Source organism: Temnothorax longispinosus, chromosome 7, assembly GCF_030848805.1.
Source record: "Temnothorax longispinosus isolate EJ_2023e chromosome 7, Tlon_JGU_v1, whole genome shotgun sequence".
Classification (NCBI taxonomy): domain Eukaryota; kingdom Metazoa; phylum Arthropoda; class Insecta; order Hymenoptera; family Formicidae; genus Temnothorax; species Temnothorax longispinosus.
Genome location: NC_092364.1, coordinates 18676314 through 18695340, shown reverse-complemented (window position 1 = coordinate 18695340; position 19027 = coordinate 18676314). Strand labels below are relative to the sequence as shown.

The following is a 19027-nucleotide window of genomic DNA, read 5'->3' as shown; positions in this document are numbered from 1 at the left end:
TTTTTTCTATCGTTATTTTTTTAATACCCTTCATTGCTGATACACGCTAAATTTTATATTTTGCCCATGACAGATTTATGATAAATATAGCTACAAGGAAGGAAATCCAATAAATCTGTAAACATATTTTTCGCTGTCATAGCAGGATCTTCACAGATGTTGCACTCACGGATGTTACGTGATGTAAATTGATCGAGGTAGGAAAACGCGTGTCACGCTTAGTAATAGATGCTCGTTACCGACTAGCCATTTAAACTTGTTTCGTAATCCAATGATAAATACTGACAGAAAGAAATAAATTTTGATCTTTTTATGCAAGGTCAGCAGCGAAGAGAATTTATTTCTTCTTGATCAGCACACTAGTATTTATTTTTTCTTATGCATTAAATTACATTAAATATTATTGTTATTCAACTTTAAAGCGAATATACCTCGTCGAATTAAGTCTCGAAATATACATAAATAATGTACAAGGAAATAATAAAAGTCTTGTTCCTACGATTTCAGTTTTAACTACATTATATTTTTAAATTTACTCGGGCGTAAATTTTTTGACTTTTTGTTTTTGCTTTATACTTAGAATTTTATTTGATAAAAGTGAACAGTTAAAGCTGTATATCGCGCATAATCTGGGATATGTCTGAGCGAGTGAGTTAAAATGAATGAAGGGATTAGACAAAAAAAAATGAATCGCAAGAAGCAGAAATTTCTCTTGGCAAGATGATTCTGACGAGAAACCGCTGCCGACCTTGCGCTAGTTCGGTTGTAAGATATATAGGAGCAGGATCCGCAGAATGGTACACGTCGCTTCCTGCTATCTAATCTAAGCTCTTAAGCTCCAACAGTTACGAATGACGATCGGCTTGCCCTGAAAAACCGTATGTAAATACGTATACGGATCTCACCCACATCACACAGTCTCGAGCAATGCGTGAATGCAATGTGCAATTCGTTGATGCATGCAGATGTGGTGCTATATTTGCAAAAGGACAGAAAAAAGATTAGTGTCATTGATAAAATATAAAAAAATTGAATGTACAAACTAATTTGTATTTTGGATGCATAAATTAATAAATAAAACAGATCGAAAGACACGCGCGCTAATTCTATGTTAAATGAAAAAATAGCGAAGCGTTAACAGCTCACACGGTCAATCGCCTCGATAATTAAAATAACTCGAAGGTAAGAATCAAACGCGTTTAATCATGACGTGCACATTTGGGAGCTGGGGATGAAATCGTAATTGTTATCGCGGTTTCATTTTCGTCTGCACCAGTGAACGGCATGTAGACGCGACCCTGGACCACTTTGTAGTCCATAAATCTAGGAAGAACACTCCGCGAATCAACGACTGTGCAAGTATACAAACGGCCCGGCCCGGCCCGGCCACATACGTATGCACATATCGAGGCAGTCTCAATCTAATCCGCCAGGTCGAGTCGTTAGCCTTGCCGACGAGTTGTCTGAATATCGGGTCAAGGTTACCAGACATTAATGGGCAAACGTTCGGCACCACGCTGGCTGATTCTTGATGGCGCGATAAAGATGACACTTCGTTCGAATGAGCGTCGCGACGTGTCGGCCCTTCTCTGTCAGCTGCAGTTGCAATTGAAGGTAGTGGCCACTCGAGACTCGCTTATAGATTCAAATTGTCGAGCGTCTATCGGAACTGCAAATGTCCAATGACAGATGCGAAACTGTTTTGCATAGTAATATATTGCGTATCGCGAGTGAGAGATAGCCGACACGAAATGCGTTTTAAATATTTTAAACACGCGATAAAACGTACATACATAATTTCTCGTTTTAATAATTTAAATGGTTCCGTACAAAGAACATTTATCACAAAGAACATAATTTCAATACAATATCGTACAAATATGGAAATAATTAGCGTCATGGTTATTATAGGCAATAACGTCATCCACACTATACACTATGTACACAATCGGTTAACCTGGATTCGTAATCTCTCTTTGTACAATAAACGCAAACAAAATGAAACACTCTGTGCAATTAGCGATGAACTCATTATGCGGGTACGCTTCTACGAGATAATTACAATTCCACGCATGTAAAACATACAATAAAGTTAAAAAGCGATTCTTTCCGCCTTAATTTCGTAAATTCATAGATTACAGTTTATGTTTGATCGTATGATTAATCGAATTATTATATATGATTAATCGTAATTACTGCATCAATAGACTCGGTTATTTAACTTTGATTTCCTAAGGCTAACCTTTTTAGATCACTGCATCGACTAAAACATGAATCGAACAAGAAAGCTTAATTAACTAGTCGGCATTCTCCACTATTGGAACGTCCTCGCAAAGCAATTTATCTTGCCCTTTAGATATAAGTTCCATATCGATCGTATAAACTGTGCCAGAAATAATGATAGATTTCACTTTCCTCCGTCTTACTACTCTGCAAAACTTTTTGCAACTAATTTTTCATAAAATTGAGATCTCTAAAATTGAGTTCAGATATTTCTTAAAATTCTTGATTTTCTGAAAAATTGTAGATTTAATACAATCGATAATTACTATAACCACTCTTGTTTGCTTCAACACAATCTTATTGAGAGACAGTGAGAACTTGAGCAATTTCTCAAACAGTTTCACTGCCAGTGGTTGCAATTAGGGCTGATTGTCACAGCGAGGAGGACAGGTGACCCGATTAATTTCCGAATAGCCGGCGGTCCATAATTACGAGGGGTGGATCCATAGAACCACCCTCTTGTATATCCGGCATAGATGCAGGAAATACATAGTGTCCGTATTTAGCCGGCATCGCGTGGCTCCGATCTTGGTGTGGACCTTAAATACCTTTCATAACATTGTATGAGATTAATTAATCTGACATTAATTAAACTGTCTTTTCTTGTACAGGGACAAGATAACCCCTAAAGTATGTGACGAGCTAATTTAACATAAATGACATGAATTGTAATAACGTAAATTAATTCAAATAATTGATCTCGGTACCGAAAGCTCGTTGAAGCAGCGTTAGTTGTGAAAAATGCACGTAAACACCTTCATCAATCTTTGTTATTTTTCACGGAATTGTGACATTGTTTATTATCGTTAGAGATTTTCCCGTAATTTTTAATATACGTCTTAATTGTACATTCCACGAAGTATCCATCGACTTATCAATTGCGTCAATTACGAGAGTGACGTTCTTATAGATATCACTTTGAAGATAGATAATCGCATTCCTACGTTCGACTATACGTCAAAACAGGGAATAACGAAAACGCTTTATATAAGCTTGCTTGTAAGTAGTAATATAAGATATTTCATATAAAAAATTAAATAATTATAGAATAAAAATTGCGCGCGTTTCTAAAACTCGAATAAAATATTATAGATTATGCAGGTGGCGCCGTCAAAGCAAAATAAATTTGTTAAATAATCTGTCGTATTATTGCAAGTACATAATAACATATGTTATGTGTAATATATTTATGATGATATATAAAATATCACAAGAATTGATTCGGAGGATTATGAAAAGGAATTTTGTTTCTTGTACTAAAGGAAGATTTTAAAAACATTAAAGAATATCTTTTAAATAAAAATATTAAAGATTTTGCAAAAGTATTTTTAGTAAGTAACATTTTTTAGTGTCATTCACACAATGTTTATATAAAACCTGACAAAGTTTGTTACACCAGTAAAAAGTTTACATGCTGCGTCAATATATTTTTTACATAAATCATTAAGCTGATTACTTAAGACCGGCTTCGTATGTAGTATTCGTGATAATACTTATGTATAATAAAGTTTGACCGATAAAGTTAACTTTATAATCGCGCGGTTTATCCTACGAAGTCACGCTGATAAGCATGCAACTTTTATTTAATATATCTTGTTTTCGTCATGCTATAGCAGATAAATAATTTCATAATTTAATAAAATTTTAAAATTTCAATATACCTACCTATTTAAATAGAATGTGAATTGAAAACCTGAAGATTGCAAATTTAAAAATATTAAATTGTAAGAACGTGAAGATAAAATATTATACCGTCTCTTATATCGAATTAAAGTTTCTTAGAATAATATCAATAAAACAGCTCGATCGTCTGAATGCTCTCACGTGTCTTGAAAATAATGAAGTTACATCAAAGTATTTGTTATCTTTACGCACGCATCGTGCTCCACTTGAAGCGCTTCCGCTCGAATCAGCTTCCACTTATTGCCTTCATTGAGGAAAGAGATTCCCCGAGCATTTTCCCGCAGAGGTCAGCAAGCCAAGGCCCTCATGGCGGACTATATGGACACCGGTTGTCGTCGAAAAAGGGGCCTAATCAAAGTGAGCGGTCTATAAGAGCGAGCCTCAAACAGATGTCTGATTCAGTATAGTCGGCGTAAGGCGCGAGCTAGACACGATATTTATCCGCGCGTCTCAGCCGACGGCTATCTACAATATTACGAGACTCGTACTCGTCTATGTGTACATTTGTTTACCGATATGACGTGCTATTGAGACAAAATTATCAGTTCCTAAAACAGTTTTTAGAGCGATATTCACGTGTCGAATAATTATCCCTAAAGTGCACGAGATAAAGGCCACGTAATCGAGGCCGTGACCGTTAGACACACTTCCCGAAGGATTGACGAGCGATCTCGTCACAGTCTATAACGACGGCTAACATTGATTATTAGTATGCAAATTTAAGGATTGTGAAAGTGCTCATTAAATCCGAAGAGAACGGGAAGCATCAGAATAAAGATCGATGGAGCCTACATCTATAGAAAGATTGCCATAGACTCGAACTTGATCGGATTTGGCCACATTGTCGTAAGAACTTGTACGTGTTACGTGTCCAGCAGAATCAAAGTTCTATTCCTCGTCAAGAGTTGCAAACAAGAACTCGTAGAACAACACTGCTATTATAACGTGGTTAATTTACCAGTATGTAAATTAGATATTTTGCTAAGGCGCTCACACACGAAGTCGAAAGAGAAATCGAGATTTTCCTCGTCGTTTGTCGGAATGTATTTAGCCTAGCTATATATAGGTAGTATTAAGTTGGTAGCATTACCCCCCCCCCCCCTACACACACACATAAGTGTATAGATCTGATGATAGTTGCTGAAGGTGACGTCGCTTCCAACTTGTTTGATTATTCAAAGGGCTATATTACCTCCGGAAATACACAAACCAAGGCTATTAGCTGTAGTTGAAAGTGTAGTTGAAAGTGTAGTTGAAAGACACAGAGCATTCCCGCGCAGGTTCTGTCTTAACGAATAACCATAATCGATAGCAAGAGTATCGCGGTAGCGTGACCGGCGGTATCGCATTAATTCGGCTTAGTCATCGTGACGGGAGGAATCAATTCGTTTATCCCTCGTTCGTGTCATTCGCGTTTCTTCGTTAAGTCCTCTCGTTACACGCGATACGATAAACGGTGCCGAGATTGCCGCGAGTGAGGATTGCTTCTATCCGGATGTTCCTCAAGTAGCGAGAGGCTGACGGGCCGGGGACGAGGCGAAGTTTCTGCGAAAGTGCTTTACGTCGTGAATTACGATCCGCAGACGGGAGTGCAATGTTCGCCGGGGAGATGAATGAGACTATCCGCGCGTGAAGTCGCGGGCTCCACGTGACTTTCATTCCCAGGCCGGGAAACCAGGGAAAGGAAGTTGAACTAGATCGTAAGTTTTCTCTTCTTTTTTCTATTTTCCCCGATACTCGTTCATTTTATAGTATTGCGTTCAGTTCTGGAATATATTCCTTTTCATGCAGAGAGCTCCGAGGAAGATATTTATGCGTATAAAACGTAGTATTTGAAGAAGAAATTATCGATTTTCATATTTTCTTGGCTCTTTGAAATCTTTTTATAATATAAAAGAATAAAGTACAAATAAAATCTTGTTTTGCTAAAAATACAACATATTTGCGAAAATTTAAAATTACTACACTGAGACAAAAATTGCCTGCATTTTAGTAAATAAAGTCATAGTTGTATGCAAACTAATATTTACTAAAACGCAGAAAATTTTTTTCTCAGTGTATATTAAGTGTACAATAAATTAAGCTTCAAGATAAATTCATGATTCTTATGAATAATTTGTAACCTCATTTGGTACATGTAAAATTTGGATAAATATTCATTCTATGTTAAAGAAGCTATAAACGCGAAACTACAATCGGTTCAAGCGTCATTGAATTTATCGAATAGTTTTAATAACGTAACAATTAAGACAATGTGCGCAATTATTATGTCATATAAAAAAGTTAATGATATACATTAAACGTAAAAAATTAGAATATGTTGGATGTAAGATGTTGGAGATTGGATGGAACATGTAAGATGTTGGAGATTTGCGTCAAATAAATACAAGAAAAGTCTATCTTTCTGGTTATAACATTAATATTACATAAATTATATATATTCTAGCTAGAGAACTCTTTGAAAGTCGATAACAATATCTCGACGTCTTTTTATGCTTTCCTGCAAAGCTGAAAAATGAAAATTGAAAATGTGATCAAACATTATAATAACCATTATAAAAGGTGTAGAAAAAAAGATTTTACATATAGAACTTTCGATATAAATCAACTACAAAATATAATCCGAGAAATAGCAAATAAGAGCACTGGATAAAACAATATTTTGTCTCTACTGTTTGAAATGATTATTTTTATTATAACTTGTATATCTAAATAACTACAGCAACTAAAAAAATGGAAGTTTCTTTAAAAACATTAGAAGAAAAAACAGACTTTCTTGAAGTTGATATACGTTCCTTTCATATAGTTCTGTTTCAAATTAAGATGCTGCTTCATACATAATCATAAGATATCTATAGCAAATTTTTTATTAGGAAAAAGAACTGTAGCTAGAAAATTATTGCTATTTATCTCAAAACAGGTTTATGTTTAGAAGATATTGTTATGCTCTCTGAGAGAGGACAGGATTAAAGTCTCAAGAGTTTCTTGGCTTACATAATGCGGAGCGGAAATTGCAGTAGGGTTGCAGTGCCAAACGTGATCAGAACTTGTTGGTGATAGATGTAGTGATCGAGACGCCCATCTCGCGACCGGAGGTCTGCTGATGATTATCGGAGATATTTGAGAACTCCAGCTGTCGCATTTCAATTGAATCAATATGGCTCTCGAATCGAGGTAACGTAATTTGAAACAAAATAAAAATTATGCTTGTCGAAACGAATTAGAAAATGTACTTTTGCACTTTTCAAAATCGTTACAGCGAAGAAGGGCGCGCCATGATGGGCTACAATTCAAAGAGCGAGAGTCCATTAGACGTCGAGTATAATAATAATAACAACAATGCCAAGAATGAAAAGAACATTTTAAATGAGAAGGAAGCAACTGTGCAATATTCATCGAATTCGAAAGGAGTGCTTGCGCAGGTAAAATATATAATTACAATACATTAAAATAGATATATATATAAAACTGTTTATATTTGAGATAATTTTCTTTAATATGTTGCATCATTAAACCGAATCATTAAATCGCAATGCGTACAGCAGTGGGCTTTGTAAAATCCGAAAAATTTTTCAACGTATCGAAAACTACTGCAAAATATTATCGTGCGTAACAAATTCTTTCTTTTGTTTACTACCACTCGCATGTAAACTGGTAACTTTTTCACAAAAAAAAAAATTTGCAACGCGGCTGCACTGCATGCGAGATCAACGTAGATATTTTGGATTAATGCCAGAACATTTTTCTGTTTAAAAATAGATAGAAAGGTACCAAACACGGCACATACTACCATTTTTCATCGCCTGTGCTTTCTTCTTATTGCGCGTTTTATCTTTTCGGAGAGAAAATGTAACGTAATGCATCACCTGCAACAATATACCTAAATATTATTTTAAAAAACTGCTAAATATAGAATTATACTAATATTCCATTAGCAAAACATAAAATTCTAAATTTTAAGTAAATAAAACGCAGTTACATTTACTATGAAATATAAATTGTGTCTTGTCAGTGTCTCTGTAATACGGAAATTGCGTTTCGTTGTAACAAGTAAAATCGTTCTCTTTTCTCAGTAAAAGACTCTGCTCATACACTTGCTTACATTTTTTGTCCGTTTATTTGTTGCTTTTTGCAAGATACGTATCTGCATATCTCGAGCAGCGAGAATTCTACTGAAGCGTATTTTACCTTGGTCGTCGCACGTGGCGCATAAATATCCCGCAGCAGTTTACGTCAGTGTCTATATGGAACTGCAGAAACGAGACAAATTCCACGTGACATAATAGCGATTTAAGTTTTATAGAAAGAGAGCAGCGAAGCGATTGTAAATCCTGGCTAGTTGTCAACCACAGATTTCTTATCCTCTTTTCGATTAGTTCGGGCTTGCTCCTGTGCGCGACAGTATATCTATTTGGGAACTGTTCCAAAGTTCTTTCTCGCGACTTCAGTTTCTTTGCAAAAGAACTCGGCAAAAGAGCCGAAGAGCATATGTACTTTGCAAACATTAATCTTTCACCGCAATATAAAACTTATACAATCAATCACTTACAATTAATGACTGACATTTTTTCATTTTTAATTATTTCGATTTACAGCTGTATTTAGTGATATAATTTACTTTGAATCGTGGTCGTTCACTTATTCGTTAATTTATTATTGTGTTGAATAAAATATTACAAACTAATAGCGTTGTAACAATTGCGGCGAATACACAATCAAATGACTAACGATTGAATTGTTTGTCGATTGAAGTGTTTAGTAACAGGTGCAGTATTATTGGTGGCGACGGGAGGCGGCATACCTATTGGTTACAGCGCCGTTTTGTTGCCGCAATTATCCGAAGAAAATAATAGTACCTTGTATGTGACTCGCGAAACTGGCTCCTGGATAGGTAAGACCGCACGCTTAATAATTCTGTTTTTAATAAAAGGATATGAGTCAGAAAATATTTAAAAAATTCTTACAAAGTATATAGGAAATTTTAATTTTAAATTAATAAATTTTTATAAATTTTTACCTTGTAAAAGGGTTCATACGTTCATATTTTATATTTTTTACATTTTGCAATTTTGATGCGTGAGATTAGAGAGATCTCCTCGCAGACCTTGCGAGTTCAAGAACCAACAAGCAGGTTCAAGGTTGATCCCTATCACGACCCTCGCGCAAATGAAGTGACCGTCGTCGATTATTGTAAACCGCATTCTGTAACTGACCTACATACTGTCTCATTGGATAATTGGATTTGTCTCTTTATCAATGAGTGTCAAGACCAAGTTCGTGTAGGAAGCCGTTTGAAGCCTACATATGTGGGCCTTGATAACGCGCAATGTCATAATTAAAAGATCACACAAAAAACGTACGACCCTTCATACGTGTCATTTAAATCGGTCGAACGATCTTTTTATAATTCGCAGAGAGAGAACAACGGTCGCAGCATAAATTTTAACAGTTTTCTTTATATATTTTCATTTATCTCGCGTGCATATCGCATGAGAGCTTCGCAAAATACATTTACCATCCTAAATATAGTGTACATGGCGAAAAACAACAGCGTCCGCACAAAATGCTATATCACTATACTTACGGCGTAAAAGTATATTTTATCACGTCATAAAATTTGCGATGCTCAGCGTTATACATTTTACAGTTTGCAAATGGCGGACGTACGCTACTATAAAAGTCATGCATTTACGCGAAGCAACATAAGAATCCGCGATATCGCTTTACGTTCATAAGAACCAATAAAATATCTTCGAAAAAAAAAACAATATGAATAACAGATTAATTGAAGAATAATGTTTAATAATGAAACTATCTGTCTACATTATCACTTAATGTCGCGCAAAGTTTTTAATTATTCTAAAATTACAGATCGAGATACAGACATAAAATCCTTCTCTTTTTAATGTCTCTGTCCACAAGATCATGCATAAGGCGATCGAATGGGACTTAAAGGAGCTATTCTGCAAATCTAAATCACGCACGTGTAGAAAATTTGTTGACATGAAATATATTGCGAGATCAAATTGCGATCCGTGTGCCGTGGATGGCTTTCGCACGAATAATTTTGCCATTACAGTTCGAAATTTATTTTGCCATCTATCACGAACGACAGTCATCCCTGGACAGTTGTATGCATCTTTTATTATGTTCGTTTGATGATCGATGATTCCTAAAAGTCCCAAGAATCATTATTTAGTCATTTGAGGTGACGCCTCAGTATCCACCACTCGGATATAAGCCCCGTCGCGTCAACAGATTAAAATATTTCGTCACAGTCGCATGTATTATTAATGTGTCGGTTCCACACGTGCCACGAAACAACATTTCTCGACGTCTGGAAATCGATTTTAATCGAAATTTAGTCATACGATACATTAAAGAAATATAATTGCAGCTTTATAATAAAAATGATTTAAATCAATGGATTTGTAAATCTATTTTAAACGTTATTTTATATCAAAAGAGAAAAATTATGTGTAATGTAAAAATAATGAAACAAAATTAAAAACTCTATAAATATTAATACATTAAATTAATAATAAAATGAATTGTACGATAAATTATACGATAAATTTATTTCATTCGTGCTTCTACATCTATGTACATATTCAGCAACTTTTTTCTCGAGTCGTGAATTCGCAGCTGTTTTGCGTTTTTCTGATTAAACTTGGATAACTGTAAAATTGTCTTTCTCTGACAGAGGTATGTGTAACGAATCCCTTTAATTTCATTAAAGTGGAAGCAATACGATAAAAAGACAAACTCAATGTACAGCGCGTTACTGTGTGATCTAATTGCATTCCTCATGATTGCATGGAGAATGTCGACAGCTTACAATGATTGAAGAAATGGAATTGCAATTTGCATTAATTAGCTAATGCTACGAGCATTAGCATTCCGTGACGACAATTTCGTTGATGTATCGAATACCGATAAGGGATTAATAACAAGATCATCGATACGATCGCGCTAGTCAAAGTTTTTACTTTATCGAGTAAAAGTTAAAAAATAGTTATCACTTTAGAGGTTTTCTGAATGTATTATTCTTCTAATTATAAGATGTAAATTTTTACGATGCGGGCTAACTTTTCTCGTTCCCGGCAAGAACTCATGTCTACGCTGATGATCGTCTCAATTCAAGTATGCAGCAATATACTTATAATCTTGATCCCCTTAATCGCTGAATAATAGCAAGAGTAATCCGACTCAATAGCTCTTCCCGCGACGTCGATAGAAATTTTCAGTACATTATTTCCTGCACGAGGCATATATACCGTGTAACGTATCGATAATCGCGTACGCGATGATAATAAGCGATTATGATCGTGTCATTGCGAGTTAAACTTTTAACATTTAAAACAGAAGCGTCCTACGCTCGGTCCAATAATAGGGTAGATATACCTACACGTGATCGTAAATAGACCGTTAATTGTTCTGTTACGTTCCGCGATGTATAACGTTTTAACAATGCTCGTAAGAATTTTACAATCGGCCGCAGCTATGTGCTGTTAAATGCGTTCATCAACGCATAAATCTACATTTACGTCGCGCTCAGACAATTTCATTAACTTTTTATGGCACACAAATTCCTAAACGGATGAGAAAAGTGCATTAAATCCCTTATCTCCCTGCCTGTAATGCAGAAGAGTTAAGATCATTTATAAAGAGGATGTTAGGAGAAAGGATAAGATGGAATAATTATATTTCTTTATAGAAACACGTGGATCAATATAATTATTAAAGCGACGAATTATCTGTTTGCAGCCTCAGTTCACAGTTTGGCCACTCCTATCGGCGCGTTGTTATCAGGACCGCTTCTCGATGCGATCGGGCGACGAGGTTGCCTTCAATTATCGGTGATTCCCCTGTGCATAGGCTGGTTGATCATTGGTTTGTCGAGGAGCGTGACTTCTATTTTAGTAGGAAGAGTCATCTGCGGTTTGTCTGTAGGATTCATGGCGGTGCCTGCGCAGGTGCAACCTCTATTTAAATTTCATGACTGATATTTGAATAATATAAAATTTATGGTAAAAGAATTTTCGATTGATTCCGAAGCTGGACGTAAATCAACGCGCGCCTTGCACCTCTTTATACAAAAAATTATATTGAAATTCGATTCCATTTGCACACGCTTTTATTTAATTCAGTCATTATTATCGTACATTTTCTATATTAAAATATTACTTGGCGCACGATAAGTTTTTAATAACATTTAACGCATCATTGACATTAATGCAATTATATTTCTTCTGATCGGTTCAATTTATTTCTGATCGCGAATGAACTTTTACCATTTGATTCGCTGTGTTTGGCTTTTACTATTTATTTTATCGATCGGTTTTTCAACTTATTTCACTATAAACTTTTGCTACTAGTGTAGTAACAAAAACTTGTGGTATTGTTAGAGCGATATAGGTATTGTCTATCGCTTTTTCTGTTTTCCACAAATAAACGCATTTAATTTATTAGACAAGTATAATGGAATTAATTAGAAATTCTTTTACTTGAAATTTCGTTCTGTTCAAATATTAAATTTAAATATACCTTTGCCTTTAATTAAATAATTACATTATTTATTTGTATGTTATTTGTTAAAATTTGATTAATAGAAAAGATGATGATTGTTTCAAACTGTATATTGTAGTCTTTAAATTCGTTAGGTATTGGTAGGAGAAACGGCTTATCCAGGACTCCGCGGCTTCCTGGTGGTTGGCTCGTTCGCCTCGTACTGCGCCGGAATCCTGCTAGTTTATGCTCTCGGCGCTTCTTTTAATTGGGACATCGTGGCCTTCTACGCTATTATACTTCCTGCTATGGCCTTTATCGCTCTTTGTTTGATACCCGAGAGTCCCGCCTGGCTCATTAGACGAAAGAAAACAGACGAGGCCAAGAAAGCTCTTTTGTGGCTCAGAGGTGGCGATGTTCAGCAGGTAGGTACTTAAAATTTTCTCATTTTAGTAATACAAGAAAGTTTTATCAAGCTAAATTACGAAGCTAACGTAACAGTGTTTCAAATAATTAAAATAGTTTTAATTAATCAGATGATTACGGAGATAGAGCTCCTGGATGCAAGCATAAAAGCCGATCTCGCTAGAAAGCCTGTAAATAGCTCGTTTACGCAGAAGATCTCCTCGGCGATATCCACAATTCGCGATCCGGGCGTGTGGAAACCACTGATCATCATCAATGTATTCAACGCGCTTCAATTAAGCAGCGGAACATACATTATCGTCTTTTACGCCGTTGACATGGTGAAAGACATGGGTGAGAAAGAGTTTCAATATCATTCTTTGGCGAAACTTTAATTTCCATCTGCAAACTTTATAGTGAAAATATCTAAACTAGATAAGATATAACAAGGGAGACAGAGTGCAGAAATTTTTATCATGCCGTTTCTCGTAGGTGACGGTAACGTGGATAATTATTTGGCGGCTGTGGTGACGGCAGTTATCAGGTTTATTTTCTCCCTCGTCTCTTGTGTGTTGTTACTTAAAATGGGCAGACGTACCTTAGGCATCGTTTCGGCAGTTGGTACGTCTTTGGCCTCGTTGATTCTCGCAGGATATTTGATCGCCAGGAAGGGGGGATCTTCCGTGGACGTGAGTATTATGATCAATTTTTTACGTTTTTTAATTTTTCTAATGTGTTAATAAACTTAACAAACAATCTCAGGTCTACGTGCTGGCAGTATGCTTGTTGGTTTACGTCGGCGCAAACACCGTGGGTCTATTGACGCTTCCTGGGCTGATGACCGGCGAACTGATGCCTCTGAGAGCTCGTGGCATCGGTGGCGGATGCATCTTTTTCACATTTAATCTGCTTCTGTTCTTCATGACCAAATGCTTCCCATGGGTAAAACATCGCATTATAAGATTCAAAAGTTAATTTGTGCAATCCTGTCCTGTCATAACAAATTTAATTTAAAATATTTTATATATTTCTTAATTTATTGAAATAACTTATAGTGATAAATATATTAAATATTTTAAAGATAAGTGGCCTAGTTGGCACAGCGGGAATCTTCACTATCTTCGGCATCTTCTCTCTTTTGGAAGGGATTTTCATTTATCTTGCTTTACCAGAAACGAAGGATCGTACGCTTCAGGAGATTGAAGAATACTTCCAAGTAAGAAAATTTAATTAAGAAATGGAACGGGCTTTTAATTAATGGTGAGCAGTATGATGAATGTATAATTGTGTTTTCACAGCAAAGTAACTTCCTATGGATAACCAGAACACAGACAAAGAGAAAGGGCACACACATGCCTGCGAAAGCTGAATCGAATTGTTTAATCCCTCTACCATCGGAGTATAAATAAGAACAAAACAAAAATAGATTTTAATATATAACTGCGATAATAATTAATATTAGACATAATTGTACATTTTTTATTATTTCAAGATATTTTTGTAACAATATTGTATTGTTATGTGGAAATATGTGTGCTCAGATATATAAGTATATAAAAACTGTAGAACAATAATATATTTATATATTTGTTATTTGAGAGATTTTATTTATATTTTATAATTGATATTTGAATAAAACAGAATTTTTGTGATAAGAGAATTTTTGATTGATTTTATAGCAAATATTGGATAAATTAAATGCGTTTATTCAGGCAACCAAAAGCGGCAGATCAATATCGAAATAAGTAATGGAAACCTTCATGCAGGATTTTATTCATTAATCAAGAGACACGACAGTGTCTCGCGTATATTTTTCTGTGAATTTTTGAAAATAACGTTAAAGCTATAATTATAATACAAAATAACAAAAATATTAAATTTATTACGCAAGATTATAGCCCGATTCAATTATAATCTGATTTCACGATCGTGAAAAAATAATTTCTATTTCTGTTCTAATAAAAACGGAGATAAATTAAGAAGATAAATTAGTGATAAATATCGCGTAGGTAATTGTCGTTTACTCATTGTATCGGTAATGGTTATATGTCTCGTAAAAAACCGAATTTTATGTTGTTGTACGCTTCGTGTAATTTTTATTTAATTAAATATTTTGTAATATCTAATTTAAGCAATTTTTATTATATATATTTTGCATTGTAATATATTTTATTATATTATATTTAATTATATATACATTGTACATTTTATTATATTATATTTTATAATTTTATATTGTATTTTATTATAATATTAAATTATATTTTATATAAAATAATAAATAATTTAAAAATATGTAACAGCAGAGAAAAATCGATTGTAATCAGCGGGAGTGGCGAAGAGCTTCTATACGTATATTGACTTGTTTTTACCGAATTAAACTTTATTTGAACATTTTTAGATTTATTTTTGCAGATATGGTTTTGGGGACAAAGTTTACCATAATCTATCGTTATTTTTGTATGTGATACTTTGAACATACGTTGACACTGGAATAAAACTTTATTATCCTTTCGACTGTCTTTGTCCTTGTATATGTTACATATAGACATATTTATATCTATAATTACAATATTTTTTATATTTCTTTGACGTATTCATTTTTTCGATATATCTCTTTTCGATATGTTATTTATTTCTAAACGAGTTCTAAACGTACAGTTGACAGGATTATTAATTCTTTTTAACATTATATCTCGTAAAAATGAAAATGAAAATGTCTGACAAATTAATAAAACAAGAAAGAAGAACTATAATATTGTAAATTTTACATCTTTACTCTCTATAGTCTCCTTTCCATGAGTTCCTAGAATATATAACTGAGTCATATTTGGCATAATCTCGATTATTGTGCATGATGTATCAATCATCGTTTATCATGAATATTGTTTATCTGGGTTAAGAATATGTCCTCAAATTACACTGCATCTAGAATGATCACAAAAATGAATAACTGATTCACATAATATTACAAACTGCTAAAATTTTGCGGTAATGAACTGTGATTATAATATCATTTAAGCGTGAGGATTGCGGAATTTCTCTCCGGCATATTTCGCGGCTGCGCCAAGCTCCTCCTCGATACGTAAGATTTGATTGTACTTGGCCAATCGTTCCGAGCGGCAGGGCGCGCCCGTCTTAATTTGGCCAGTCGACAGACCAACGACCAAGTCGGCGATAAACGTGTCCTCCGTCTCTCCAGAACGATGAGAGACCATGGTACCCCAGCCGTTACTCTTGGCGAGTTTATGAGCGTTAATGGATTCGGTCACGCTACCGATTTGATTGACTTTCAACAGTAGACAGTTGCAAGCTTTCTTCTCAATAGCCGTCTTAATTCTGTAAAATGACAAGCGTACAATAAACATAGTAGAATTTAGCTTAATTGTTTTACATAAGCAAGTTTAATTAAAAATGGCAATGGTGGATAAAGCTTTTATTTCTCATGTGTTACATTTATTACCTCTCTGGATTCGTGACGGTAAGATCGTCACCGACAATTTGAATGGGAGTAGCCGCGGTCAAAGCTGTCCAAGAATCCCAGCCATCCTGATCGAAGGGATCCTCTATCGATACGATCGGGAATTCTTTGACAAATTCCAAGTACAAATTCTTCAGCGCTTCTGGCTCCAGATATGTGCTCGGATCAGATTTCTCATTCTTAAAGTCCAAGTCGTACTTCCCATTTTTGTGGAATTCGGAGGCGGCGACGTCCATGCCGATTTTGATCTTTCCGTCGTAACCAGCGGTCTACAAATTCAGAACAAAATTACTAATAATTATCGTAAAGTAATAAATATATTTTCAGAGTCATAAATCTCTCAGTTTATACCTTAATAGCATTTATGATCAAGTTAAGAGCTTCTTTGTTTTCCAAGATGTTCGGTGCAAAGCCACCCTCGTCACCGACCGCCGTGGCGTCAAGGCCGAACTTCTTCTTGATACCTGCCTTCAAGTGGTGGTAAACTTCACTACCCATTTTCATTGCTTCTGTGAAATTGGATGCGCCAGTAGGCAAGATCATGAATTCTTGCATAGCCAGCTTGTTGCCAGCATGAGAACCACCATTAATAACATTGAATGCCGGTACTGGCAAGACGATATTGTTATTGCCAGCCAACTCAGCAATATATCTGTAATACAAAAATATATATATTTGTGTGTGTGTGTATTTAGTTATTGTATATTTACGTATTTCTTATTTTTGCAAAAAAATATGTAAAAAGAACAATTTTCTTTAAGACAAGGGAAATTTATCTTGAAGCATGAAAGTATACGCTTTCCAGAATTTTTGGAAGAAAGTATATATTAGATTTTTAAAAAATTTTGCATAAAAGTGTGTTTCTTACTTAGATTATTTAAAATTATTTTAAGATTGCACATAAAGTTTTGAAAAAATATATAATTTTTTAAAAAGTAAATATAAAAAATAACAACTCGTTAAAAAAAGTAAGCCCATTCTGCATGATAATTTCTTTATAATTTATGTGAAATAATTTCCTTTATGTGTAAAAATAATCAATTTGTATCAAATATATTTACTTGTATAAAGGTAAGCCCTTTTTCTGAGCCCCAGCTTTGCAAACTGCTAAAGAGACACCCAAAATTGCATTTGCTCCAAGTTTGGATTTATTCGGTGTGCCGTCCAGCTTCAGCATGAAGTTATCGATATCCGTTTGCTGTGTAACTTCCAAGTTGGCCTTGAGAATGAAAGCTCATTTGTCAATTGTTCTCACAACTGTCAAATATTACGCGATAAATATTCGGCATTTACATATATCGTACAGAGAACGATACCTTCAATAATTCAGGAGCAATGATGGAGTTTATATTTTCTATAGCTTTAAAAACGGACTTTCCATGATATTTCGATTTATCATTATCCCTCAGTTCTAAGGCTTCATGAACGCCGGTAGACGCACCGGACGGTACCGCTGCGCGGAAGAGTCCAAGCTCGGTGACAAGATCGACCTAGAAGAACAAATAATATTAGAAAAAGAATATTCAATATAAGATATCAGAGACATTTCTTCGAGATTCAATAATTTACCTCTACTGTGGGGTTTCCACGGGAGTCATAGATCTGACGGGCTTTGATGCTTTTAATAGGCATTTTGACGCAACTGCTTGTCGACGTAAAACGGCTTGCTGAGATTAGAGGACTGCAACAAACAGACGCAAGAAAATCATAAGCAAAGTGTATCACTTCTTTAAGAATAAAAATCGCCTGACATTTATAAAAAAAAACCTTCTATTTCTCACGTCTTTGTATTACAAAATAATCGTAATGTTGTAAGTTAATAACGTGCTTTCGCTAAAGAGGTAATCTTTTTTTAATGTACGATTATCGGACGATTTTTTGATATAATGTGACGATTATTCGATGTTACAAATTGCAACAAAGATGTAATAAATGCAGACAAATTAAATTCGCGATTACAATTGACAATTTTCGGGCAAAGAAAGAAAATTGTCAGACAAGAACGTTGCAGCATTGTGCGACATTTGCTGCACAGGAAATGACAAGTTACCAAGTGTAACTTAGAAAAAAATTATATAAAATTGTATCTTGAGGTGATTTAAGGATTAACGCTCAATTGACAGTATAAGCGCTAACTATCGATAAATCGCGGCGGATGTCCGACGCACGTCGACCTTGTCAAGGTCATCGCAAAATCCGCTCGATATCTACAAAACCGATATCCAGCGGAAAACGTTCAGTTTTACGTTAAGAACAACGTTACGCGTCGGAAGATCTCACTGTTAGCGAAATCATGACTGTTAACGACCTTATTGTGTTAACGAAGTTCCGATACGAGACGATGGAACCGGCACGTAGCACTAACATTTCCTCAAGGCGCGCGAGGAATGGCATGCACTTGGACGAATTTAACAGAAACGCGATTCCGATCCGCGAAAAAAGGCTGCGATTTATTTTGACACATATGCCAGACGTTAGGCCGAATATGCTCATTGCTCACCTAACTTGACACGCGCGACAGTCCGCACGGAACGTTTGACGAGGAATGAGGCTTGACCTAACCGACGACCTTTCAGTCGTGATGCAAGCCAAGAGCTATCGATTGCAAGATGTACGCAAGATGTTAGGTTAATAGAGGGGAAAAATAGGAGTTTATTTCTCCGCGAT

The 19027-nt window shown here is 35.2% G+C and overlaps 2 protein-coding genes across 4 annotated transcripts; one reads left to right on the top strand and one right to left on the bottom strand.

The window, feature by feature from the left end:
• Positions 1–4373: 4373 nt before the first annotated feature.
• On the top strand, positions 4374–15174 carry LOC139816666 (facilitated trehalose transporter Tret1-2 homolog). 2 transcript variants are annotated; one of them, XM_071784327.1, is made up of 11 exons: positions 4374–5666; positions 6984–7140; positions 7226–7388; positions 8719–8857; positions 11734–11942; positions 12630–12899; positions 13011–13233; positions 13372–13568; positions 13642–13821; positions 13961–14095; positions 14178–15174. In XM_071784327.1, exons 2-11 carry the CDS (start codon positions 7124–7126, stop codon positions 14286–14288), a joined length of 1644 nt encoding a protein of 547 aa, XP_071640428.1. In that variant the 5' UTR covers positions 4374–5666; positions 6984–7123; the 3' UTR covers positions 14289–15174. The 2 variants fall into 2 exon arrangements, with proteins under 2 accessions (XP_071640428.1, XP_071640427.1); XM_071784326.1 differs by having other exon boundaries at positions 6887–7140.
• Positions 15175–15362: 188 nt separating this feature from the next.
• On the bottom strand, positions 15363–18987 carry Eno (alpha-enolase). 2 transcript variants are annotated; one of them, XM_071784331.1, is made up of 7 exons: positions 18861–18987; positions 17930–18041; positions 17677–17850; positions 17422–17579; positions 16712–17012; positions 16343–16629; positions 15363–16218 (listed from the first exon to the last, which is right to left on the bottom strand). In XM_071784331.1, exons 2-7 carry the CDS (start codon positions 17990–17992, stop codon positions 15897–15899), a joined length of 1305 nt encoding a protein of 434 aa, XP_071640432.1. In that variant the 5' UTR covers positions 17993–18041; positions 18861–18987; the 3' UTR covers positions 15363–15896. The 2 variants fall into 2 exon arrangements, with proteins under 2 accessions (XP_071640432.1, XP_071640431.1); XM_071784330.1 differs by lacking the exon at positions 18861–18987 and adding an exon at positions 18669–18690.
• Between the last annotated feature and the right edge of the window lie 40 nt (positions 18988–19027).